This window comes from Strigops habroptila, chromosome 18, assembly GCF_004027225.2.
Source record: "Strigops habroptila isolate Jane chromosome 18, bStrHab1.2.pri, whole genome shotgun sequence".
In the NCBI taxonomy this organism is placed as follows: domain Eukaryota; kingdom Metazoa; phylum Chordata; class Aves; order Psittaciformes; family Psittacidae; genus Strigops; species Strigops habroptila.
The window spans coordinates 2,696,077-2,720,874 of NC_044294.2; the positions used below are offsets into that span (position 1 = coordinate 2,696,077).

The 24,798-nt window shown below is 55.2% G+C and overlaps 1 protein-coding gene across 1 annotated transcript; it reads right to left on the bottom strand.

The window, feature by feature from the left end:
- Positions 1–9,267: 9,267 nt before the first annotated feature.
- MDFI (MyoD family inhibitor) lies at positions 9,268–24,798 on the bottom strand. Its single transcript, XM_030473334.1, has 4 exons — positions 24,682–24,798; positions 14,517–14,699; positions 10,809–11,057; positions 9,268–10,437 (listed from the first exon to the last, which is right to left on the bottom strand). The coding sequence occupies exons 1-4, from the start codon at positions 24,749–24,751 to the stop codon at positions 10,181–10,183; spliced, it is 759 nt and encodes a 252-aa protein (XP_030329194.1). The 5' UTR covers positions 24,752–24,798; the 3' UTR covers positions 9,268–10,180.

The following is a 24,798-nucleotide window of genomic DNA, read 5'->3' on the forward strand; positions in this document are numbered from 1 at the left end:
TAACTCCAGCTCTTGGGTTACAGCAGGAGCTGGAGCATCATCCAATGGGAGGGAGGAGACCCGAAGGAGAAGCCATGCAAGGAAAACATGCTGGATTTCCACCTTCTCCCCCAAAAGGAGTTCCCCAAGTCTTACAGGTGCCAGGAGGAATTTCCCAGCGGCTCTTTTAGCATCTCCAGGCATCCCTTGACTCCTGGGCAAGGACGCTGCTCCTGCTGGGGATACAGAGGCTGGAGGGGAGCAGCAGGGCCAGGGGTCACCCGGGAGCAGCCCCTGCCGCCTGCTGCCACGTAATTGGTTTCCTATTAATCTCGCTTTTTATTATTATTATTATTGTTATTATTATTAAACATCTCTCTTCTCCCAAATCATCTCGGAGCCGTGGCGAGGTCCCTGGTAATAGCTCCATAAATTTCAGCCATAAAAAGTAATGGAGGGAGACAAATGAGATAATTAGGAATAAATCTTGGCGAGGTCTCTATTCATCAACATCCCCCAGAACTGGCCAATATTCCAAATCATTAGCAAAGCCCGTAATTAACAAAGAGCCAAGGCTTCGAACGTTAATAAAGCTCGCTCAACTCTATATTATCAGGTAGCGGCTGACGAATCAGCCCTGGTAATATTATGGCCTTTGTTAAAGATCTTTCTTTCTCTTTTTTTAAAGCTAAAACCCCTGTGTCATTCCCTCCCCCCCCCCCCCCCCCCTTCTTCTGCTCAATTTTAATTAGATTTTGCACATGCATCTGTAGAGGGCAAGTGAGGGGACAAAGGGACAGGGTTTTTTCTTTTGTACTTGGAGATACTGGCAAAAGAACAACCTGATAGAGTTTTCTTTTATTAGTTTTTTATCTTTCTCACTATTTTTATTCATTACTTCACACTTAGATGGGTTCTGGGGTTGCTGAAGAGTTTGTCTGTTCCCTGCCCACCTGGGCATAGAGGGACACTCACCTATATGCGACCTGTGTCCTCAACCCTGTCCCCAAGGGCTGGCACTAGAACTTAAAGAACCATCCCAAGATGGGACAGCTACAGAGTAGCTGCATTGCAGAAGCTGCTCTTTAACCCCAAGTACACCCAGGTTAATGTCCCATCAGCAAATGTGTTTGTGCAAATGGAGATATCCCCAGATCTGGTAGGGAAAAGGGAGAAGGTTGGGAAGGATGAATAACTGCACTTTGGGCTTGGGCAATCAGGTCTGGGTGAATCCCAGGGACCCTGCCCTTACCTCCAGCACTGGATCACATCCACGCTGCCACCACATCTTCCTGAAGCCTCGTCATCAGCCACTGTCACAAGTCAAATACAGAGGAATGAAGCTGCTGCTGCTGGGCATCCCTTGGTATCACACCAGGTACTGGTGAACACAATAGCCCCTGGGAAATGGGAACACAATAGCTCGGTGAGGGGCTCAGGCCATGTCTGAAGGCCACGCAGGAGGAAAGGTAGAAAGCCTGGTCTGTGGCTCAGCAAAACTGTCTACGTGGGCAAAAGGCAGGACCAACCCCCTCCAATTTGGCTTCTCTGTTACCAGCTGGGAGGAGAACCCCAAGGAGGCTGTGCCAGTACCCACAGGCTGAGGATACCTAGTCCTAGGAGAAAAAGTGATGAGATGTTATATGCTCTGAGAGTTTCCTCCAACATTTAAGTGAGAATTTATCATGGGGGTTTTTTTGTGTACTTTGTGCAACACTATTGTGAAAGGGTATTTCATTCTGCTTCTACCACATGCAATTTTGATGATGCTATATTGAACCATCATCAATAACAACCTTTATGGAACATGAAATAGTTCAGACAATAAAAAAACCCCTTTATTGAAAATAACTCAATGTAAACATAAAACTGAGGAGACATAAACCACAACAGGGAAGAGCTTAAACTTTATGGGATGTTGCTGTGTGGATGTTGCATGTGCTTAGCAAGCACAGATGGGGGACAAAGCCCCACCAAGCAGCCTCCTGCAAGACTGCTCAAAGCTTTTAAAGCAGAACAATACTCAAGGGTCTATTTAAGTGCTGTGGCCACAACAGCTCCCACTTAAAACCAAGAAATACTACCTGAGATTGAGATGTTTGCCTCCCTTGTTTGCATCCACTCCTCCATGGGAAGCGTTTGATGCAGGGACTGCTTAGGGAAGCAAAGGCTGGTCCTGCAGGCTGGTTCGGGATGGGGATGTAGGGAAGGGTCTCCTCCCAGCTCCGGTGCCATCCCTGTGGAGCCGGGAGCCTGGGAATTTGGGTACCAGGGCAGTGCTGGGCCAGACTTGCTCTGCACCCCAGGCAATGGGAATAATGGTGGCTGCAGTGTGCACTGGGCTATCCTGACTGGAGGGTAGTGAGTGGAGCCCCAAATATCTATTGCCTTGGAAGCCCTGGGATCAAGCTAGCTGGGCAAAACAGCCCATGGGCAGGGTGTGAGAGGTCCTAGGGACCCTCTGGCCTTTCCAAAGGGTACAAGGTTTTAGGGAAGAGCAGAGACAACAGCCACCATAGGAAGCTCACCATCACCAAGCCCCAGCACAATCTCCACAAAGCAGTTTATCTTATCTGAAATGCTCCAGGGAGCTCTGGGACTTGGAGAAGAGCAAAACCTAGCTGGGAAGGGAAAGCTGCTCAGTGCAAAATTGAAGCAACAGCACTTCAGGGCAGAGCTATAGACAGAAACAGGAGGATTCAACCCCAAAATCACAGAAGCCAACTGCCTTTTCAGGGGAGGAAATCAGCCAGAGTTGAGCAACACTTTCGCTGCCAGTGCACCCTCTGACATCTCCTTTAATCTCTTTTACAGTGATTTCTGTTTTGGGTTGGTGCTTTTAGACTAGAAACTGCTTCAGATGGAGTTGTGCAGAATCTTTTGCTGCTGCAATGGGTGTCTTTGGCTGTTGTTCAGAGGTGCGGATGCTGAGCGCTTCTGCAATAAGAATGGGATCCTCGCCTCTTGATTTTCCACTCGAGGAACAAACCAGAGGCTCAAGGACAGATTACTGCCCATCAGGCATCCGGGCCCAGTGCTAGTGTGGTGGGGAGACTGAGATGACTGGTCATCCCTTCACTAGAGGGCAGCAGCATGCCAATAAAATTGCCTTAAATAGCTGCAATTTTGGATTAACCAGGTGGGAGCATCCAAAGAACTTCACAACTTGGGCAATCTGGTGTCCTATGGTGCTCGTGTGTACGGGACAGGGCCCGGGAAGCCAAAGGGCCCTTGGGACAGTGGCCAGGCTGGGTGTGAGGGGCTCGGGGGCTCCTGTACCCCAGCTCCTCCGGGCTGCAGGAGGGAGCTGGTGGCTTCCAACATCTGGAATCTGTTTCTGAGTGGCTTCATTGCCTGGCAGATGTGTGGCAAGGGGAGAGCAGGTCCCTGGGAGCACAATAGAAAGGCAGCAGCACTAGGGTACCCCCGGGATTCACTTTATTGCAGGGAGATAAAAGGTAGCTGGAAGGCAGCACACGTGCACGGCTGAGTCCCCAGCTCTGAGCAGGATTTATGTTCCGAGAGCTCTCTCCGTGCTGCCAATATCCTGAGCAAAATAACCCAGCCAGACACATCAGATAGATACACATCAACCTTTTGCAGCAGGGGCACCCAAGCAGGCAGAGACACTGCAGCGCAGGCACCCAGCAATGGTGATGATTCAGCACACTTTAAAGAGCCTTAAATAAAGAAAATCCTTCATTGCCCATCGCCAGGAGCAGGCTCAGGCACTAACGAGCTTGGAAATCAATGGGGCTGGGGTGGAAATGGAGCTTGGACACTGCTGGCAGCCACCAGCATCCTTCCAGCGTCAGCAGCGCCAGCAAATAATGAACATCAAATGGCAGCACAGGGGGTGGCTCCTGGATTGCTGAGGGGCTGCTGAGCTCTGGCAATGGGCAAGAGGTTCAGTTTTCCACGGGAAACCCAGCCCAGGGCAGCCCAGCGCTGAGGGGAAACCCACCCCAGAGCCTGCGGCAGCAGAGCAATGCAGATAGTACCACTGGGGCCAGTACAGCAATACAGAGAAACAAATGAAAGGACAAAAATATCTATAAATATTTATATATATGTCTGTCTCTATATATCTAATAATATATGCATGCATATATGTGTGTGTTTGTACATATACAGTCATATGTATATACATACAGTGTATATGTACATACAGTGTATGTATATATATTTATACAGTCAGGCAGACTCTACAGCACACAGAGGAGTCTGTCTCACACACACAGTTATACAGAGGAAATAGGAGTGCTTAGGTCATGCTGTATCTGTGCACAGAGGGGAGCAGGGTGGGTGTGAGCAGGAGCCCGTATGAGGCCCAGAATGTAAATAGGAGTGAATTAATGCCTGGGAGGCGAGTGTGTGTTTGCCCCGTCCCGCACGTGTGCACAACCTGGGCCAACTTTCCCTACGGAGCAGGGACGAACGCTTTGGTATGAAAAGGAAAACGGTGCCACTTTTTTCACTCTATAACTCACGGGGGCTGCTCAGCGCGTTTCTGTGTGGGGTTAAAGGTAGGGCTGGATTTTTCTCCCAAAATATTCCTGTTAATGGCTTTCAAATGTTGGCATCCCGGGCGGGTGCATGAGCGTGTGTGTGTGTGTTGGCTGCTGGCGCTGTCTCACACACAGCAAACTCCCCAGCTCCCAGATATTTAAGCTCACTCCATCTCCTCTCCAGTTTCAGCTGCGTTTTTAAAGAAAACAACTCCCACCGACTGCAGCAGGAAATCACTATTTGGGTTTATGAGGCACCTCTTCCGGACGAGCCGCATGGAAAAGGCTCTGCCTAGCTCTGCAAGGCAGGTATCCCTGTGCTGATGGTGTGGCTCAGCCCTTGGCATTGCACACCAGCCCTTGGCATTGCACACCAGCCCTTGGCATCACGCACCAGCCTCAGCATCATTTGCCCAAGAGGGACGAGGTGATGCCTGAAAGACACTCATGCAATGGGTTTGCTAGCAGGAAAAAAGGAGATTCTTGAGCTGATGACGTTCAAGATGGGTTTGGGGGTTGGAATTAGATGATTTTGAGGTCCTTTCCAACCCTAAGCATTATATGATTTGATGATTCTATATCAGCCTTATTGATGAAACACATAAAGGTGCTGAAGGCATAAGAAATATTATTAAACCCAAAATGAAGTCACTCAGTTTTCTTAGTGATGTTTCCTGGTTCAGACCTGTGCTCATCACACACAGAGGACCCAGCACCTGGTGTGGGGCTCATCAGCAGGAGCTCAGTGGGTGTAATTAGCCCTGGTAATGGTGATGTACGGAAGCCCAGTGCTGCTGGGCCAGGATCTGGCTTTCCCAAGCCCCAGTCCAGGCGTGCCCAAGCTGTGCCTTCCCTGGGCTGCTGGACCACACACCGAGCACACCACCAACCCTTCTGAAGTGGTTGATTCTCCCTCTTGTTTTCCTAACCTCTCCACTGCTGGAAAAGTCATCTGCACCCCACACAACCCAATCGACCTGCTCCTTCCAGCCTGGAGCCCCGGCACCACCTGGGATGCAGAATCCCCTTTGCCTGGAGCCCAGGGTGATGCTGAGCTCCAGGATGTGCTTGGGCAAGGGAAAATACCCACCGGGGCAAGATGGGGTCCATGCTCTCCTACAGCTGGGCTTCCACCTTGTTCCTCTGCCTTTGGGCAGGAGGCTGAAGGGTTGCATTCAGTGGTGGTCCCTGGATGTATGTGCCTATGACTATATACAGATTGTCCTTTGCATCCTGGCTTTGTCCCTTGTTGTGTCCCTGGGGTCTTGGTGTCTCTTTGGGGGCAAAGCCCTCTCTGCCCAGGTCTTTCTGCTCTTCCCCAGGAGAGGGTTAATTCGATCATTTCTGCATTTTCCTTCTCCAACTTGGTAGCAAGGCAGAGCGGGGATATATGGTCTCCGCTTGGGTCCCAGCCTCCGAGGCTGGCTGGAGGAGCCGGTGCTTTCAGGCACGTTGCCGTTTGGCAGCAAACCCCTCCTGCATTTGCCAATTGTGCACGGCTTCAGCTACGGCTGCGCTCAGGCAGCTCCTGCACCCCCCTCCCCGTGGGACACGATAACTTTCTGTGTAATCTCTGCTGGCGACAGCAGCTCGGAGCTGCTCCCCCATCCCGCTCCCCACCAGCTCCTGCCAAGCCCCCGCCGCATGGAGCAGAGGGGCCCGTGTATGGGCTGGCAGCAGCCCGTTGCTGGGGTGCAGCTCCCCCAAATCAGGGGACAGGCAGCTCCGAGGCATGGGGACACTCCAAGGTGACAAGCTCTCTGCCAGCCTTGGGGGGAGTCATCAGCGAACAACCCCTTTCCTGCATGCTGCAGGGCGCCTGTGCTGCCTGGAGCAGAAGTCAGGGTGGATTTTTCCTTCCCCGACTCTCATCAAGGTTTTCCCTTCCTGTCTCTTGTGCAGGAGGCTGAGAGGTGTGAGACGGCTGGAAGCCACCTTGATGCGACACCCCAACAGCTCTAAGACACAAGGGACCCACACTGGGTGCTTGTGCAGCTCACGGTTGGGGTCAAAGACAAAATCAGCTCGGACCAGGTAATGTCAGACACTGAGGAGTGGGAAAAAATGATGCCTGCAGCCTCAGGCTGGTTTTTGGGGAAGGGTGAAAGCGAGGAGAGGAGCTGGTGGACCTGAAATGTTAATTCCTTCCAGCTGCTGTCAGGCTGGCAGGTTCTCAAAGGAAGTTTAATAGACTGCAGTTGTCTCCCCTCAGCCCGTCCCCCCATCGCAGCCCGGCAGAACCTGGGATTACACGAGCTGCTGCGTCTTCCAAGGCTTGGTTTTAGTTTTTTCCCTTTGGCTCTGGAAGTGTTTTCTTGTGTGTGTGCACACATGCACGTGTGCAATGGCTTTCTCTTCGCCCCCCTCCTCCAGCAAACCCTGCCCCTTGGATTGCAGTGAATTAGAGGGGACCATTGGGGTTGCATGGGGCTGGGGCAGGGGACTGCATCAGCGGTGAGGAGGAGGAGAAGGAGCCGGCTCCATGGGCCTCCTTGCTGGAGCGCACCCCAGTCTGCCGTGTGAACTGGGAGGAAACAGGATGAAGAAAGTATTTGGAGTGGAAAATAAAAATCCTCTCTCTTGTTTTATTGATCGTGATTGTGGACAGAAATAGCTCGGGCTGTTGAAAGCATTCCCTGCTGGAGGAACAGAGGCTGCTCGAACACGAGGCTCATCCCATACGGCATCCTCCGGCAGCATGAGGTGACCAGACACCTCCCGGCGATGGGGCTGAGCCAGCCCTGGAGCTGGAGGGCTCCTCACCTGCCCACCACGGCTCCTGCATAGTTTCCAAGCCCTGTGTTGTACATCTTGCTGGCTACATCCCTAGACAGGCTCAGCATGGGAGCCCGGCAGCACGGCCCTGGGAATGTGCAGCCCTGGCAGCCCATTAGCAATTAGACAATAAGTCATTAATACACCCAATGTCCCATCCATAATTAATTGCATTGGACAACAGGGCTCATGCACTGTGTACCCGGGCAGGTAGATGTGTGTCACTCCTGGGGGATCCTGCCACCAAGCTGCTTTGAAAACAGCCACCACAGAACAGGGCTAGTTTAGGTGACTGGTCCTTTTAATGAATTTTAGCCTGTTTCATGGAATTGATTCACTTAAGACAGCAAATAAGGGGCCAGCTGGGCTGGGGAAGTAAGGGCCCAGAGTGCCCAGTAAAGCCCAGGCTGTGGGGCCAGCATCCACATGGGCACGGTGCTATGGCTCCCAGCTCTGAGAGGACCGTAAAAACCAAGTGCTGGCAGGAGAGTAATTAGTTAAAACCCAGCACATCTGTTGTTAATTAATTGGCAGGCAGGAGGGTTTAACTCTTGCCTTCCCTGGTGGGTTGCAAGGTGGATGGCCAGCATCAGCTTGTACCCAGAGGAAGGCTTCAACTTTGCTTTTCAAGCCCTTTCCAGGGACTTGAGTTGCTCTGGTCCATCATTCCCTACACTGCTCTGTCATTCCCTGCTCCGGTCCATCATTCCCCATCCCAGAACCATCACTCTGCAGGGCTCAGCTGGGCTCTTGGGTAGCTCTGCACAGGCAGCTGCTGGTTGAGTTGCATTTGTTCGAAGCAGCCGTCACTAAAGTACATTTGTAGGCGTGAATATCACATACATCCAGCAGCACATCGTGTGAAGAGCACAGCTCTGGTCCCTACCTCCCCCTTGCCATGAGTTTCAAGCCACAGCAGGCGGCTGCTGGGTGCTCGGAGGGTGTGCGACCCCCTTCCCATGCACGCTAGGACACAAGCACACACAGCACAGCACAGACAGCTCGCAGGGCCCTCCCGCACAGGGAAGCTGGGAATCTGTTCCCCATTAAGCAACTCCGGCATCGCTCCTCGCTGCGGCTGGTGGGGAGAGCAGCCCTGCCAGCTCCAACCTCCCTAATTAGCAGCACAAGTGAGGCCAGCCTGGGGAAGGCCAGCGCCTCCATCCCTCTTTGCCAAGGATGCAAACACTTTGGAGCAGAGCCTGTGGAAAAGCTCCCACCGATCCCGCGAGTGCCTGATGGGGCCCTAGGCCCATCCATCCCAGGTGGGGCAGCGATGGGCATCCCACCTCTGAAGCTAAACATCCCGATCCACCACCCAACTCCTCCCCACCACGCACAGGGTGGAGGAAGGCTGCCTGCACAGCCTCTTCCCCTCCATGCACTTGCACTGCTCCAACTGCCTTTAGCTCACCACTAAAAATAGGATCCAGGGCTGCGCGGCAGCACCGGAGGGCAGGCAGCCCGGAGCCCAACCGGCCCCTGTCACCGTGACCAACTGACCCATTTGGCCTCAGTTTTGAAGTATTTTTCCCTCCTTGTTCAACTTCAGCCCAGGCAGCAGCCTTGCTGGGATCCAAGGCTGTAGTGGAGGGGACACGGTCCCTTACCTGCATGGCATGGCATGTGTTGGTCCCACATGCAGGGCTGGGAGGCAGCTGGTGGCACCCTAATTCCAAAGGACCCTGGAGCTGGGAATCTATTTCTCCTATCGGGATGTCCTGCCCCTGGGGATGAAGCAGCTCCTCCGGCTGCTACATGGCTACAGGAGCAGAGCGAGGAGCTGGTGCCAGGCTGTAGCACAGTGAAGGACAGAGGGTCCCCTCACATCTCCCTTCCAGCATGAGGACCAAAGCAGGAAGACCCTGGGGCTGTCACTGAGCTATCCCATTCATGCCCCCAAAGCCACAGGAGTCCTGCAGCCTCCCCCATGCCTGAAGCTGGGAGCAGGATGGGGCACAAGCACAGGGGTGGAGGACACATGGTACAGCTGCAGAGCATGTGATGGGGCAGCCGTTGGTCAGAAATGAAGAAAGACCTTTATTTACAGTAACAAACAAAAGGGACAACAAAATAAAATACCATGACACGTCCCTCCCCTTCTCCCCAGCCCTTCAGTGGGGCCTTTCCCATCCCCATGCAGCCACCAGCCCTGGCCCCTGGATGCAGACAACAAGTGCTGGGGGTCACTTGGCACCAACCAAACCCCCTTGTCCCACCACCCCCAGACACACGGGGGTCAGCGGCATCACAGCATGGCTCCGGGATCTCCCCAAGCCCCCAGCTGCAGGGACCAGCAAAGGGGAAGCTGCTGTTGGCAGGGAGCAGATGGAGTTTATTGCACTTGGCTGCTATCTCAGCACCAAGGAGGGGCAGGGGCTGGCAGGATGCATCCAATGGCACTGGGCTCCACAGCCTGGCTAAAGGCTTTGGCATTCAGCATCTCCCGGTGCCCGGTGGGGAGCAAGGCTCTGTCCTAGAGGTGTCCCTGTGGGGAGGATGCTCTGTGCCACCCCTGTGTAATGCCCCCGGAGCACTGTCGTGGGGCAGCCCTGGGTGGTGGCAGCAGGACACACTGTCCCTGATGCCGGGGGCTCTGGGGTGTGTGTGCTCCTGTCTTGGCTCAGGTGGCAGGAGGCTCCTGTGATCCTCGTCAACCAGCCCAGTGCAGGGAAGAGGTAGAGCATGATGGGATGCCAACCATCCCCAGAGCCCCCCGTGGCCCTATGGATTCACCCTTCCCAGGCAGGACCCGAGCCCGGCTCACCGGCTCCGAGGATGAGGTTTGCAATGGGGGTATCGCTCTCCTCCATCACTCAGCATTTCACACCAGCTCAGGGAGCAGCTGGACCCACGGCCGCTGCAGAAGAGCACAGGGGGGGACCCACTCCTGGTCCCCCCCCGGCGGGTGCAGCGCCTCAGGAGGAGAAGCAGAGCCCGCAGCACTCCATGCAGATCTCCAGGCAGTCGGCCGACTCGCAGCAGGCGTCGATGATGCCGCAGTCCATGTCGCAGGGCAGGTCGCAGTCCGCGCACTCGCCCGAGTTGCAGCAGCAGCAGCAGATGCAGGAGTCCTCGGAGGTGCAGGAGCCGCACGTGGCACAGTCCAGCACAATGTTGCAGAGGGTCAGGAACTCGCAGAAGAGGCAGGAGAGGATGCAGTGGACGCAGCAGTCTGCAGAGGAAGGGCCAGAGAGTGGGCAGGGGGGAACAGGAAGGGGAGACAGCACCCAGCACAGTGGATGCTCAGCCCTGGGAGGGTGGAAATCCTCCCTCAGGAATTAATGGAAGAGATGGGAAGAGGGGCTGGGAAGCAGGCAGTGCTCCAAGGTCCTCCCCTCAACATCCAGGGACGTGCCCAGACCCTAAGGGAGACCAGTTCTGGAGGACGTGAGATGACCCTGCTCTGCAGAAAGCTGCCAGGAGAGCAGCTCCAGGGGTCCCAGTGGGCTGGAAGGATGCTACATGAGACACCCCAAAAGGGATGCAGGGCCAAAAGAGAAAGGACATCTGGAAAGGCCCCCCCGCGCCAGGGAGAGCTGGTACCTTCTTGTGCCTCAATAGGGATGTGAGAAGAGGCAGACTTAGAGCTGCCCTTGCTCTTCTTGCTGCTCTGGCTGTTGATGGAGTGGTGCGACTGCAGCTTTCGGTGAGGCTTCTGGCTGCTGGGCAGGGGACGGAAGATCCCGTTCCCGGTCTCCCCGTTGGCACCGCCTGGATCCGGCCCCCGCCCGGCGCCGTTCTGCAGCAGGCGGGTGCTGGGGGGCTGTGGGGCTGCTCGTACCTGGGGCTGGCCTGGGGGGAGATCAGCACATTACCCCCGGACCCTTGCAGTGCTTCATGTGCCTGGTCCCCTGCCATGGCTGGGAAGAAGTGATGCTGGTCCAAGGAGATGGAATAGGAGATGCAGAAGAGATGGCTGGAGGGAAGGGGACAGAGGCTCCAGCGAGAGGAAGCGATGAAAAAAGAGCAGAAGATAAAGACTTGTTGTGAAGGACATGCTGCAACTGCCAAAACTCAGCAGATGACTTGGAGGAGGAGGTCTCCTGGGGTCCAAGCGCTGCTGGACCCTAAGAGGGATGAAGCAGGAGGGATGAAGCCTCTGAGGCCAACCAGAATGGGCACAGAGGCACATCAAGACATGTTGGCCTTGTGCCGAGTGGGTAAAAGAAGAGCCTGTGGCTGCTTCCAGCTGAGAGCTACCCCCGTGGCCAAGCCACCGTCCCATGAGCCCTGGGCATGGTGCTGCTGGATGCAGCTCCTGGCCGTCCCCATCACCCTCATCAGCCAGGGAAGATGAAGCACCACCAGAGAGCCAGGCTGCTCCTTTCCCCAGCACTGCATGAATTGGCCCCTTCACTAAAGGTCTCCCCAGCCTCTGGCTGAACTTCTCTGCAGGAGGAGGAAAATAACCGTCTGCAGTGTCTGTGCCTCCCTCCAGCCCTCACTCACTGCAGTGGCCTTCTCTCTGCATCCGAGCACCGGGAACCCAGCACTAGGAGGGGGCTTCAGCATCCAACCCCCCTGCAGCAACACCAGTGGAAGTCACAAATAAAACCTCCCTTGATGGTGCTTTGGGCAAACTTTGCTTTTTCTCTCCCACAGCAGTAAACAAGGGATGATTCAGGCTGCAGGCTCGAGGGCAAAGGCACCTCCGGCCGCTGGGAACAGGAGCTGATTTCTGGGCAAGGGTGGCCATGGGGCACGGGGGGGGTGGAGGGAACACACACGGTCCCTCACTGGTGAAAATAGAATAGAAAATAACTGGAGCTGAGTGGGAAGAGCAGGCTGGGAGCTGGAGGGCAGGAAAGAGAAATGGAAAACAGGTCTTGGATAAAATGGGACGTGTCCCCCTAAAAAAGAACCTCATGGGGTGTTGGCTTCCCATGCGTCCTTCTCCAGTGCCCTCAAGCTGTGTTGCCCAAGTGCGTGCATCAACCCAGGCTGGATGGGTGCCCTCCCAGAGCCACAGAGGCAGGATCTGAGCCCCCAAGGACACCCATTTGGTGTCTGATGGCACCAAATACCCTGTGGCTTCCAGCACCGGTGTCTCCAGGGGGGTGTAGCAGCACACAACACACTTATTTTGGCATTCTCCATTTCGCTGCATTCCTCAAATTAATTTGTTTGTAAATCACAATCGTGCTCCGGCTCCAGTGACGGGCAGGGGGAGGCAGCCGATAAACCTCCCCTAAGGAAAAATAGCTTCCATTCTTTAGGAGAGCCTCCAGCTCACAGGAGCCCAAAGCTCTAAATGAGACATCTTCAACCCCAGGCTTCGGTGGAGCGGTGTGTTAACACTCACTAGTAACATGAGTGTCAGGGCAGGAGTGGGGGACTAGCTCACCCGACAGCTCCCATCGCATCCATCCACCAGCACCAGGGTGGGAAACCAGGGGGAATGCGCATGCCTTTGGCTCTTCAACAACCAAATGCCTCCTGGACCTTCACTTTGTATTTCACACCCAAAGTGATGCTCCCAGCACAGCCTTGTGCTGGCTCAGCTCAGACCCCCGATGGCAGCATCACCAGGGCTTAGTGGACAGCATCTGGACTGCAGTGGTCCTCACCCTACCGGGACCCCCCCCAGCCATCAGCTCTGCCCAAGGTTGTCTTCCCTTGGACAAACTGAACGTTGTGGCTGCCTGAGCAGAGCCTGAAACTCAACACTCAGAGCCCCAAACCCACAATCCCCACTTGGGATGCTCCCGAGCTGCTGGTGGACTGAACTGTGTCAGCCTTCAACCAGCAGCACTGATCCCCAGGGGAGCTAATCCTGGCGCTGCTGGTGACGGATGTGACCCTACACCCGACAGCCCCTTGCTGCCAGCTCCTTCCTGACCTTGCATGTGCCAGACTGACATGAAAATACCACCGTTACCCCCTTCACCTTCCCATGGGGGAGCCTGACTGTGCTCCCTATGTCCTGCCAAAGCAGGATTTGCCCCCCACAAGTGATGGTGACTGCCCATAACAGCAGCAGGATGCACTGTGAGGAGCAGGCTGCAATGCAAGGGATGCCAGAGATGATGCTCCGTGGGGAGCTGAACCTCATTTCCCAGGAAGAGGGGAGTTTTCCTGCACCCAGCACCCAGGCAAGCCTGATGCAGCCAGCCACGTTCCTGCCATGGGGTGGGCTGGGAGGGGGCTGCATGGGGCTGCTGCACACAGGGTGCAGCAGGCTGCGGCGTGACTCAGAGGTGCAGAATGTCTGTGGGCAGCCAGCCCAGCTCCCAGATGCTCTGCAAGGGCTCGAGCTCTGGTGGAGGGAACGTGCACTCTCCTCGCTCCATATGCGCCGTCAGGAGCGCCCAGATTTCACCGTCCTTTCCCCTTCCCACCCCGCTCCTCAAAGTCTGCAACCTCGTTCCCACCCTCCCTCTCTCCTTTGGGAAGCATCCATCCACTTTACGCCCTTTGGAAGGGAAAGCTGCACGCTCGCATCCAACAGAAGGGGAATGGCTGTGTGTGTAAGGGGCAGCCTGGGAGCGAAACCCTCAGAGCCAGGCAGGGAGCCACGGATCCAGGAGAGCCTGGCTCCAGCCTCCCACATCTGCCAGCTCTGCTTCCCTTCCCTGCAACGGGAAACAGAGCAAGGGCACCCCGGCTCCCACCTCTGCTCCCATCCCACCTCGGTATTTCTCACGTCAGGACGCAGCAGGTCTCGGGAGGTGCTGCTTGGCAGCAAACCCCAATCCTCAGTGCAGACAGCCCATCCTGCCCCTGCTCCTTCAGGCTTTGCACCACCTCACCCTTGCCCTGGGAATGCCAAAGCCAAGAGCTGTCCCAACGGGAGGCATCTCCCTTTGCTCCAGCAAACAGCTCCTTTGAGCAGAGCCCGATCCACTGGGGCTCGCCTCAATCCCACTGTGGCTTTTGGGGATGCTCCATACAGCAACCAGCTCTTTCTCCCAGGGGCTGGTTCCTCTTCCCACCACAGCATCCCAGCAGGACCTTAACACAACCCAGAGCTCCTCCAGGCACTCACCCTCATCCCCCTCCAGCCAGGCCCAAGAGCGAGCACAGGGAAGGCATCGGCACAGCGGGATGTGCCCTTCACTTTCCCCAGCTCCAGGTGACTCAGGCTCACTGAAAGCCTATTGCTTTTATGTGGGGAAGAGCACAGCGAGGAGGAGACGGCTTCCCACCACAGCTACCCGCCTTTTTAATGAGCCCTGTTAGTAATTAGGCAGCAGCACCCCAACGCACGGGCACCTGGAGGTGTCCGGAACTGCACGGAGGGGAAACACTCACATGTCACAGCTTCAGGAGCGCCTTTGAGCTCGGCCCGGGGAGCTTTTGTCAGGACTTTTCCAGACTCATCATCTTCCAGGGGTTTCTCCTTCTTGGATGCCACAGGCCGGGCGGGCGGCCGCGGCTCTGCTGATGGTGTCGCTGGTGTCTGCCTCGGCAAAGGGCACGAGGTCTCACCCGCCTCTGCAAGAGAAACCGGCAAAGACCCTCGTCACCCCAACCCGCAGCGCACCCCCAACCCGCAGCGCACCCGCAACCTGCAGCGCACCCCCAGCCGCTCCCAAAAGCCCCACTCAGTGCTTTGGGATGTGAGGCACGAGCCAAATCCAGCTGCCCCTGTGGCTTTTGCAGCCCAGAGTGCAGGGTGAGGGCAAGAGCTGGAGATTTGGGGCTGCATCATCCCGCAGCCCCTCACCCAAAGCCAACAGTTCAACAGCACCCTCCCCAAATCCCCCCTGAGGTCCCACATTCCTTCTCTAAAAAGCCAGGGATTTGGTTACACTCAGCGGTTCAGGCTGGATTTTTCATCCCCCCTTCCCATGAAAGAGCCACCGTCTTCCCTGTGGGAACCAGCTCCCCCTGTGCTCCTGCTTGCCGCTTGCCCCTGTGGGACCCCCTCGGTGGGGCAAGCAACCCCCAAAACAAGAGATGTGTTATTCCCCGCAGGGATAAACCCCAATGCCACACAACCCCACACAGAAACCCAGCGAGGAGAAGGCACAACCACCTCTCACAGAGCCAGCACTGCAGGCCGGGGCCGGCTGCCCCCTATGGCAGGGTGTCTGTGGGGTGCTCAGTGCGATGCTAAGCTCCCCTACCCACCGCAAGCCCCCTCCTCGCTGCCCCATCCCTCTCCACAGCACCCGGAATAGCAACCGCTTGCACAACAGGGGCTGGACCACACTTTATATAAAGCTAAATTACAGCTTGGGCAAAGGGAGGGAGACCAAAAACCCGTAATTTCCCTGTCTATAACAAGAGGTTCTACACACAGGCAGGCAAGGGCGGTGGGGGGAAGAGAGACCTTGGACACTTCATTATACTCAATATAACAAGAGCTCCTACAAGCAGGAGCCGGGGGGGAAGGCAGGCAGACCTCACACCTATAATTATAGGGGCTATTACAAGAGGCCCTACAAGGGAGCTGAAGGGCTCCATCCCCACCCCGGGGTCAGCAGGAGCCTGGACATGCTGCAGAGGGGCTGCAACCAGCCTGGAATGATGCTTGCTCTGCTCCCAGCTCTGCTACACCCTGTGCTCATCCATCTGCCTCAGTTTCCCTACAGGACCATCCTCTCTGTGCTCCCTGTGATGCTGATCCAGCCTGGGGTCAGAGCTCCTGCAAGAGGGGGTCTGCTGGGAAGGAAAGCTGGGAAGGAAAGCTCATCCTGATGTAGAGCCCTGCTCGCAGCCCTCTCAGGCGAGGCGATTCTGGGGCTCAACTAAGGGAAATCCAGCAGCTCCAGCTGAATTCTGCACAGCCACTCCGAACCCCCAACAGAAGGGGAGTACACAGCCCCAGAAAGGTGAAAACTCATTCCCATGCCCCCGGAAAGCCCAGGGCAAAACAGGGAGGAGAGGAAAGTAGGCTGTCCTCCACCTATAGGTGTTTGCACACAGGCGCGGTGTACAGGTGAATAATAACCTCATGTTTTGCATCCACGTCCTCTGTCATGTCCCAACCTGGACTGGCCTGAGTCAGACCTGCAGCGTTTGGTGCCTGTTAGAGTCGAATGCAAACCCGGGGAGCTCTGGATGAAACCCTGAGTCAGGGGCATCCGGTGCAGGGCACGGCAGGGATCTGAGCCGATGGGCACTGGTGTAACCAGGAGCTGCTCTGGTTTAAGCTGTGAGATGCCCAGAGCATGCTCAGGGCTTGCACACCAACAGCCAAGGCTTTGGGGTTGTGCAGAGCAGCCCACCACTGCCAGCTCCCCTGCCCTGCTCTTCCCTTGCGGTCACATCCCCTCCAACCATGAGGGATTTACACTGGGAAACAGAGCTGGAAAACCCAGTGCTGCAACAGAATGGCTGGAGAGCTCCAGCTGACCCCTGCCTCTGCTGTGACCACCCCATGCTGCCTCCATCCCATCCCTTTCCCACTCCATACCCATTCCCAAGGGGCAGAGGACAAGGAGGGTCCTGTTTAGACCCCGAGCTGTGTGCGGAAGCAGCAGCCATATGGATGTTGAGATGACTACGGAGACAAGGCTCCGGTTTTGCTACGTCCACTTCACACATATAATTACCCTGCACAAGAGGTCTCACACACAACCGCAGCGATGCAGGGAGGAAGATGGCAATTAAATTAACTCCCACTGGAACAAGCTGGCCAGAAGAGAGACAAAAATAGACGGGAAAGAAATGTGGGTAAGTTGGTCCATCCCTGCCTTACGCAGCCTCGGTTCCCTGCTGCTGCCTGGCCGTGGGGAGCAGACGCATGGCGCTGACCCCCAAGTGCACGACATCCCTTGGGAATGAACTGGAGAAAGGCTGTGTCTGCCCTCATGGTCAGATCCTGACCCAGGGCAGGGCTGGGGGCAGCCGGACACATGTGGGGTCAGCACCAACCCTGCAGGATCCAGGGATCAGGAATTTCCCAGGCACCTTCCAACCCAGAGGGAAAAGCACAAGGAAATGCCCATGCACTGGGCATGCACGAGCACAGTGACTCTCAAACCAGCCTGGAAAAATGCACCCAAGAAATAGGCATCAACCCTGATGGCACTGGGGGAGACAGATAGATGGGTGCCTCATGCAGTCCAGGACAGGCACATGATGTGCAGCTCCACAAGGGTCCTGTGGACCTTTATCCCCTTGGCTGCATGCCCTCATCACCCCTCTGAACACGTGCTTTTGGGGGCACAAAGCCCCCAAAAGAGGGTTTTCTGCTCCCCAAACCACACTGAGCTGAGCAGAGAGGGTGAGCTCCGTCCCCCCGTCACTGGGGTCTGGAAGGAGGTCAGCTCTTCCTGCTGCTACCAGGGCAGGGACTGGCTTCTCCCCTCCCCTGCTACCACCAGAACAAGACCAGGCTTGACCTAAACCTGATGGGTTTAAAACCAACCACAAGCCCAGGCAAAATGCAGACAAAGCCCTAAGGAGAGCTGGCCCCTGGGATGGGACATCCATCCCCTTTCCCGCCTGCACCCCCAGTCTCTTCCCAGCCAGGCAAAAGCTCATCCTGTGGTGGAGAAACAGCCTGTGATGTGGGTCCAGCTCCCTGCTCCCCCATTCTGCACCACCTCTTGTGAAACACAGGGAGAAAGGAAGGTGACATGGTGCAGGGAGAGGACTCACGTGTTCATAAGAATAGAGATAATAATAAGGCATTTAAACATAACAAGCCAGGCTTCAGTAAATGACAGGGCTGCCGTGAGGTACAAAGATTAGGAAATCCGATAGACTTTGTGGAACTCCTTTCTTTGCCTCCTGGTTGCCAAGCTCAGGAGATGCACATGGGTCAGGTTTTCTGACTGTTCTCCTTATTTACAAAGTACAAATCCACCCGTCATAAAAGCCCCAAGACATCAGTGAGCTCCAAAGTCCACCCAGCACTGCAGGGGCTGAGAGGAAAGGAGGGAGGAGAGGAAAGATGGGAGGAAGTTTGAAGGTTTCATGGGCTTTAACCAAGTATCTTGTGATACTCATGCAAATCCCACCTCTTTAGAGGCAACGTGTTTGCATGAGGTGGTGTCAACCACCACAAAAAGGATGGAGAATCCACATCTGGCTGGATCCACATCTGAGCTCTTCGGCACCTGAAGAGCATCCAAATCTAACAGCGTGGGTCACAGTTCCTGCTGACTTGGAGAAGCTCAGGAGACTCTCCCGTCCCCCCTTCTCTCTCCTTTTAATCCCTCAGGAATGGCTGGTCAGGGACGAGATAATGTTGGATGGAGACAGAAAGAGAGACAGTCTAGCGAGGCGCTTGCCATTAACAACACGCTACCTTGCAGCAATATTTAGTTTGGGAGCTTTCTAATCTGCTTTATGCAGATAAAACAAGTGTGTAATCTCTCCTGGTTTTCCTGTACACGCTGCCTGGCCCAACCAGGTGCCTGTCTGACCTATTCCAGGGACATTTCAGAGCTTGATGAAGTGGTTTCAAGTGCAGAAGAGACAGCACTGAGGCAAATCCTTCCAATCCCATGAGCCAGGCTGGAGGAGAGGAAAGCAAAGTTCTGGTTTGAAAGTTTGCTCAACTGGGAAAAATCCAAATGGCTTATTTACATTCAGTCTGAAATTAATGCACTGAAGCCTTTTCAGATCCGAGGATATTCAGGGAAAGGAAAAGGAGGGTGGGAGGAGAAGGAAAAGTGCCCAGGGATGGATCCAGTGCAGCTTCGCTTCCCACCTAGAGCGTTTGCCCCCGTGTCCCTCTGCTCACCTGGGCAAAGCTCTGGATAAACAGCTCAGCCCTGGGACAATGAGGAATCTGGTCAAAAAAGTAATGGTTTCTATGAAAAGTCACTTCCTAAATGCAACAAAGCAAAACAAAGCACAAAAACCCACAAAACCCCAAATAGCTGCCAGCCTGGGAGTTGTTGTTATTTGTTATTTATAGCTATTGGGTGGGTAGGAAGAGAGGAATTTTGGGCTGGGCAGACAGGCCAAGACCAGCATCTATCCAGACCATCTACATCTGACCTCAGCTAAAAGCTCCTCCAGCAACAAACCCCCAACTCCAGGTTTGGAGCACAGACACCAACCCAAGGTGTCCCTACAAAGCGGGTCACCCAAAGGTCCTCACTGAGCCATCAGCTCCTGCCTAGGAGGCACAAACCAACCTTTATGGAAGAACTGCTCCTACCTGAGAGCAAGGACACTGGGATGGTGGGATAACCCTGGAGAAGGGGGTTCAGGAAAGATGAGGCATAAAATCACTGCAAGCAGCACACATCTCTGTCACTACAGCAGCAGCAAGAATATATTTAGTACATATATTAAGGCAGCATTCGAGACCACAGCTGTGGGTGCAAGGGGAGAAGCAATCTCTAAGCCTAAACTGGACACAAGGAACAACATGACTTGCCCAGGGTACAGACCAGACCCAGCAGGACCATATCTGTACCTCCAGCTGCCAAGGCCAGCCCATCTCCCAGCATCAGGCCTGGGCTCTGCCTAAACCAAAGAGCAACATCTAACATCCCAAATGCACCACACAGCCAAGGAGTGGGAAAGAATGATGGGGAAAAACAAAGGGTCAAAGAGCCAACTTGGGGTTGAACCAGCTTCCATGGGCTTTTTGAGGAGCACTGTGCTAGCTCAGCACTCCCCAGTGCCATGGGAGCCTGGCATGGATGAAGAATGCCATCGGAGATGCTACAACATCCCAAGTGTCCTTAAGAACAAGCAATTATCCTCAAAGCCTAGAAAATGGCTAACGTGATGCCTATCAGATTCAAAGAGATTCTGGGAATTACAGAGCAAGGAGCCACGCTGCTGTGCTGGAGAAAATTATGGAGAGTCTAATTAAGGACCATGGCAGTGCAGTAATTGTGTAACCTTACAGGTTAAACCAGCGCAGGTTCTGCCAGGGAAGATGTGTCTTTCCAAACTGCTTATAAAGTCCTTAGGAAAAGTTAATTGAAGAGCAGATAAATGTGAGCTGTGGCCATTGTGATTAACAAGAATAATGACTTGCACTCATGCAGCATCTGAGAGCTGCCCAGTGCACAGCTTTAAACCACTGCCCATCACACACAGCCCCATCCCCATGTATTGTACATCGGCACAGGGGCAGCTGCTGTGAAATGGAACCAGTGGGGAAACACATAAAAGGGATTTGCCCAAAGCAACATCCCATGGGGATGGAACCCAAAACTTTGCAGTTCTGGTGCTCAACTTCCCGCTTGGGGTTTGACAGACCCCAGAGCAGCTTTGGAGGAGCTGAGCATGGCCTGGATGGTGAGAACAAGCTCTTCTGTGAAGGCAGCAGCACGCCTGCTTGCTGAAGGAAGGTGGCCAACAATGAAGCCATTCGGGTGGAGCGAGTAGATGCTCCCGGAGGCAGCCGGTTGTCCAGCTTCCTCTTCCTCACCATGTGAAGGCACAGCTACTGTCGGGAACATGCTGCAGCCCTGGCACTGAAAGTGGCCAAACCGGGTGAGCATCGCCCTGCCCCGGGCACGGCTGCCTGTACTGGGGGAAGGAGCCAGTGGAAGCCTCCTGTGCACCCATGGGAGCCCCAAAAGAGGATAGACTGGAGTGAAAGTGCTTCCCGAAGCTACTGCCTGCTCCTCAATGTGCTGATGCAAAGACAGTGGGATGGCACCGGAGTGAGGGGGGAAGCCTTCCACCCCAAGTCAAACACCAAGTGCATGGGGGCTGCCGAAGATCAGAGACGGAGAAAGCATGGATACAGTAGTCACTGTGGACAAAGCCTGAAGGTTGGGATTTGGGGCAAAACAATCCCAATAACCCCATCCCTTCTGCCATGTAATAGCTCATTCCCACTGGTACACCCGAGCACGGCACCTGGAGAAGAGGGGGAAATGGGAAGGAGCTGCCAGCAATGTGCTTCCATCCCGCACCAAACCCGGTGCCCATCCCATGGGAAGCTCGGCTGAGCAAGGCAGAACTCTGGGAAAAAAAAATCAGAGAAACTACAGCAAACGCCCAGAGGAGAGCTCGTGTTTCTGCAAGGAACAGACTCGAGCGGGCGCTTTCCAAGGAAATTCAATCAGGAGCTGGAGCAGGAGCCGGGCGGCAGCGGCACAGCCCCGCAGGGCTCCGCTGCTTGCTGGAAACCAGAAACAGCTGAAGCACCAGAAATCTGCTGGGTCGTGTTTACTTCGAGTCTTGTTTTGTTGTGCAAAGAAAAGACCAAAACCCCAAAGTATTTTCATGAGCAGACAAGAAACTTTGAAAGACAAACAGAAATTAATCTTTTGGTGCAAAAAAGTCTTTACCTGGGGTTAAAAAAATAAACGTATTTTGTTTCTTTTAGGGCTTTTTTCTTTTGGCTCCTTTGCACTTAGCGGATGTCTGCATTTAAATCAGTGCACAGACAAGCAAAGACCCTTTTATGCTGACCATGGAGAGGGTTCTGTTTGCTTCCATCCCCCTGCCAGAGCCCAGTAATGGTACCCAAGTGATGTGGGACTGACTTCTGCCTGCAGCCCTGCAGTGCCCAGGGCACCCATGGGTGCTCAGCACCCTCATGCAGGCAGTCAGACCCCAGCAGAAAGACTTAAAAGACAAAAAGTGTGTGTGAGTATCCCGTCCCTGCCCGGCTCTAGGCAAAGAGCTGGGACACAGGCATGGAGCAGGGATGCAGCCAGTGTCCTGCTGGGATGGGGAATTAGGAGGTGGGAATAAGGAGAGCCAAATACCAGGAAAAGGTTTTTCTTCTGGAGATGGATTTGCCTCAAGCATCTCTTGATGGGTTTTCTTCGCCTATGGAAAGCCTCTCTCCTGCTGTTCCTGTTCCTCCTCCTCTTCCTCCCCAAGAAGGGAAAGACAAAAACAATTCCATCAGCCAAAGGGCTGTTTTTCTCCTGTTAATTCCTCAAAAAAGGTAATAATTATAGTCCACGTACGTCACAGGGGCAATGGCCTCTTCCCCCCAGGCTGCTTTGCAAACTACCTGTGGCTATTTCAAGTCTGATGTGCCCATCCCTCTGGGGTGGGAGGAGGCTGCGATGGCACCGGGCCCATCTCCAGAGATGCCAAGGAATAAACTCCAAGAAACGGGCTTCATCTCAGGCTGGGAAATGGGAGCAAGCACAGGAATGCCAACCTGACCTGCCCACGACGTGCCAACCTGAGCCAAGCCACCCAGCACCTTCGTTTCCGTGTTTCCATCATGGGCCCAGCGGTGCAGAATTCAGTGGTCTCGTTTGCAAAGCATCAGACATGGAGCAGAGCAAAAATTCCCAGGCTTCGTGTGTGTGACAGAGCCCCTGGACACTGCCCAAGCGGCAGTGGCTGCACCGAGACGTCACGAGGCCAAACAAGCACAAAGGACAGCTTGGACTGATCCATTCATTGCTCACCAGAAACAGGAAAGAAAGAAAGAGAGAAGCAACAGGGGCAAGAATTCAAAGCTCAGGATGTGCAACTGGAAAGTGATCTCTGAGACACGACAGGGATGTTCCCTCAAGCACGGAACCTCGTCTCTGGAGCACAGGCAGATGGAAATTGAGGGTGTCCTGGAGACAGTGCAAAATGTGGGTCTAAAGGAGGCAAATTTGGTGCTGCTCTGCTGAGGTTTACCCACCCTGGGTGCATGCTCCCTTCCAGGAGGAGCTGAGGAAGAGGAGGGTGGGCAAGGGGCTGGTTGGGGATGGAGGTGACCCCCACCACCACCATGGGCACACCATATTGGGCACCCCTCAGCTGGGTCCCATGGCTCCCACTCAGGACCTCAGTACGAGCAGGAGGGTGAACACACTCTATCTGCACCCACTGTGCACATCCAGTCACTACCATGGAACAGGAGCAAGGCTATTTCTTTGGACACATTTAGCGTGGTTTAAACCACATTTAAACACATTTCTAGACTACTTTTTAAAATAACCCACACTTGGTCTCACACAGGGCTCCTCCTAACCCAGGCCGGTGACAAACTCCCGTGCAAAGGCTTTTTTGCACTAGGTCTGTGTGTTAACAGTGCAGTTTCCCACCTGGAGAGGCAAGGGAATGGAAGGAAATCCAGAGCACTGAGCTCCACACAGCCCCTGCGGCTGCAGCACAAAGCAGCATAAGAGTGCAGCCGGGAAGCAGAGCCCGCAGCATCCAGCTGGAAAAGCTGGGGGAAGAGAACAAGAGGATGTATTCTCCAACACTTGGGCCCAGCCACACTCCAGGCCAAAGCCAACAAGGGGAGGTCCAGCCATGCTCAGCTCCCGCGCATCACTGTAGTCCCATTGCACAGCTCCTGCCTGCTTGGAGCAAGCGGGAAGCTGGGCCTGGGGGGGGTGTGGGGGTGTGTTTGGTCCCTTGTGTCTGGTCTGAGAGCACAATGGGGGCTTCCACCTCTCCCCATCACCTTCCTGCAGTGGCATTTCTTTTCTCTCACATTTTAATGCAGTTTCCATATGTGAACTATGGCGAAGACCACTGTCGGACCCCAGCACAAGTCCTTAGGACCCCATCAGAGCCACCACAATCAGGGGGCTCAGCTTTCCTCATGGTAAAAGCGAGAATTCCCAAAGTTTTTCCGTTCCTTTCCATTTCCATTCCACTTCTCCATGGCCTGATCCTGCATCCCACCCTAAGAGTTGCTGTGCTGAGGAAGGGCCCCCCCATCCCCTCACACTGTCCTCAGGGGTGTTTTTAACCCCTTCAGTGCCCCTGGCTTGGCCCAGCGACAGAAGCTACTGAAAAGTCCACGCTGCAGCTCCCGGAGGGCTCATCCACATCTGCCGTGTACACACACTCAGTGTACAGAGCCGTGCACACGCACACGTGCACACTTGGGCCTTCCTGGACACACACTCAGGCACCCCCCAAACCGTGCACACACACAGCCAGCGCCCCCCCAACTCTCCCCCCCAGCCACGCACACACTCCACCATATACCCCCCCAGAGCTGTGCTTTACATGCACCCCTCCTATGTTGTCCACTCCCAGCCAAACACACACGGGGACCCCCCCAACTCCATGTACACTGTCTCCACCAATGCGCCCCCCGCGGGGCACCCCCAGCCCTGCATATGCACAGGGACCCCCACACCCGCACACACGCAGTGACCCCCCCTAGCCCTGCGGACGCCCCAGCCCTGCAAACACACAAGGAACCCCCCAGCCCTGCCCACCTCTGTTGTGCACACACAGACCCCCCGACGCCCTGCACCCTCCCCAGTCCCATACACACACTTCGCTCCCACCAGCCCCGCACACACACTTTGCTCCCCCCCCAGTCCCGCACACACACTTTGCTCCCCCCCCCCCAGTCCCGCACACACACTTTGCTCCCCCCCCCCAGTCCCGCACACACACTTTGCTCCCCCCCCAGCCCCGCACACACACACACACACTTCGGTCCCCCAGCCCCACACACACACCTCGTCCCCCTCCAGCCCCGCACACACACTTCGCTCCCCTCTAGTCCCGCAAACACACTTTGCTCTCCCAGCCCCGCACACGCACCCTGTCCTCCCCCCAGCCTCTCACGCACACCCCGTCCCCCCGCCGCGCCCCGGCAGCACTCCGGTACCTGGCTGCGGTCCCGGCTCGGCGCGGCGGGGCTCCGGGCGGCTCTGCCGGTGGGTGCTGGCCTGGGACATGGGTGAGGGGCGCGGCGGCTGCGGCGGAGACAGCGCGAACTGCGGCC

Bases quoted from the DNA above. Each gene is read 5' to 3' on its own strand.
- MDFI (XM_030473334.1), bottom strand. From the start codon at position 24,751: ATGTCCCAGGCCAGCACCCACCGGCAGAGCCGCCCGGAGCCCCGCCGC. The intron at 14,700-24,681 runs GTACCGGAGTGC...TTTCTCTTGCAG, and splicing joins CGAGCCGGGACCGCAGCCAG to AGGCGGGTGAGACCTCGTGC. The intron at 11,058-14,516 runs GTGAGTGTTTCC...ATCTCCCCCCAG, and splicing joins CGCTCCTGAAGCTGTGACAT to GCCAGCCCCAGGTACGAGCA.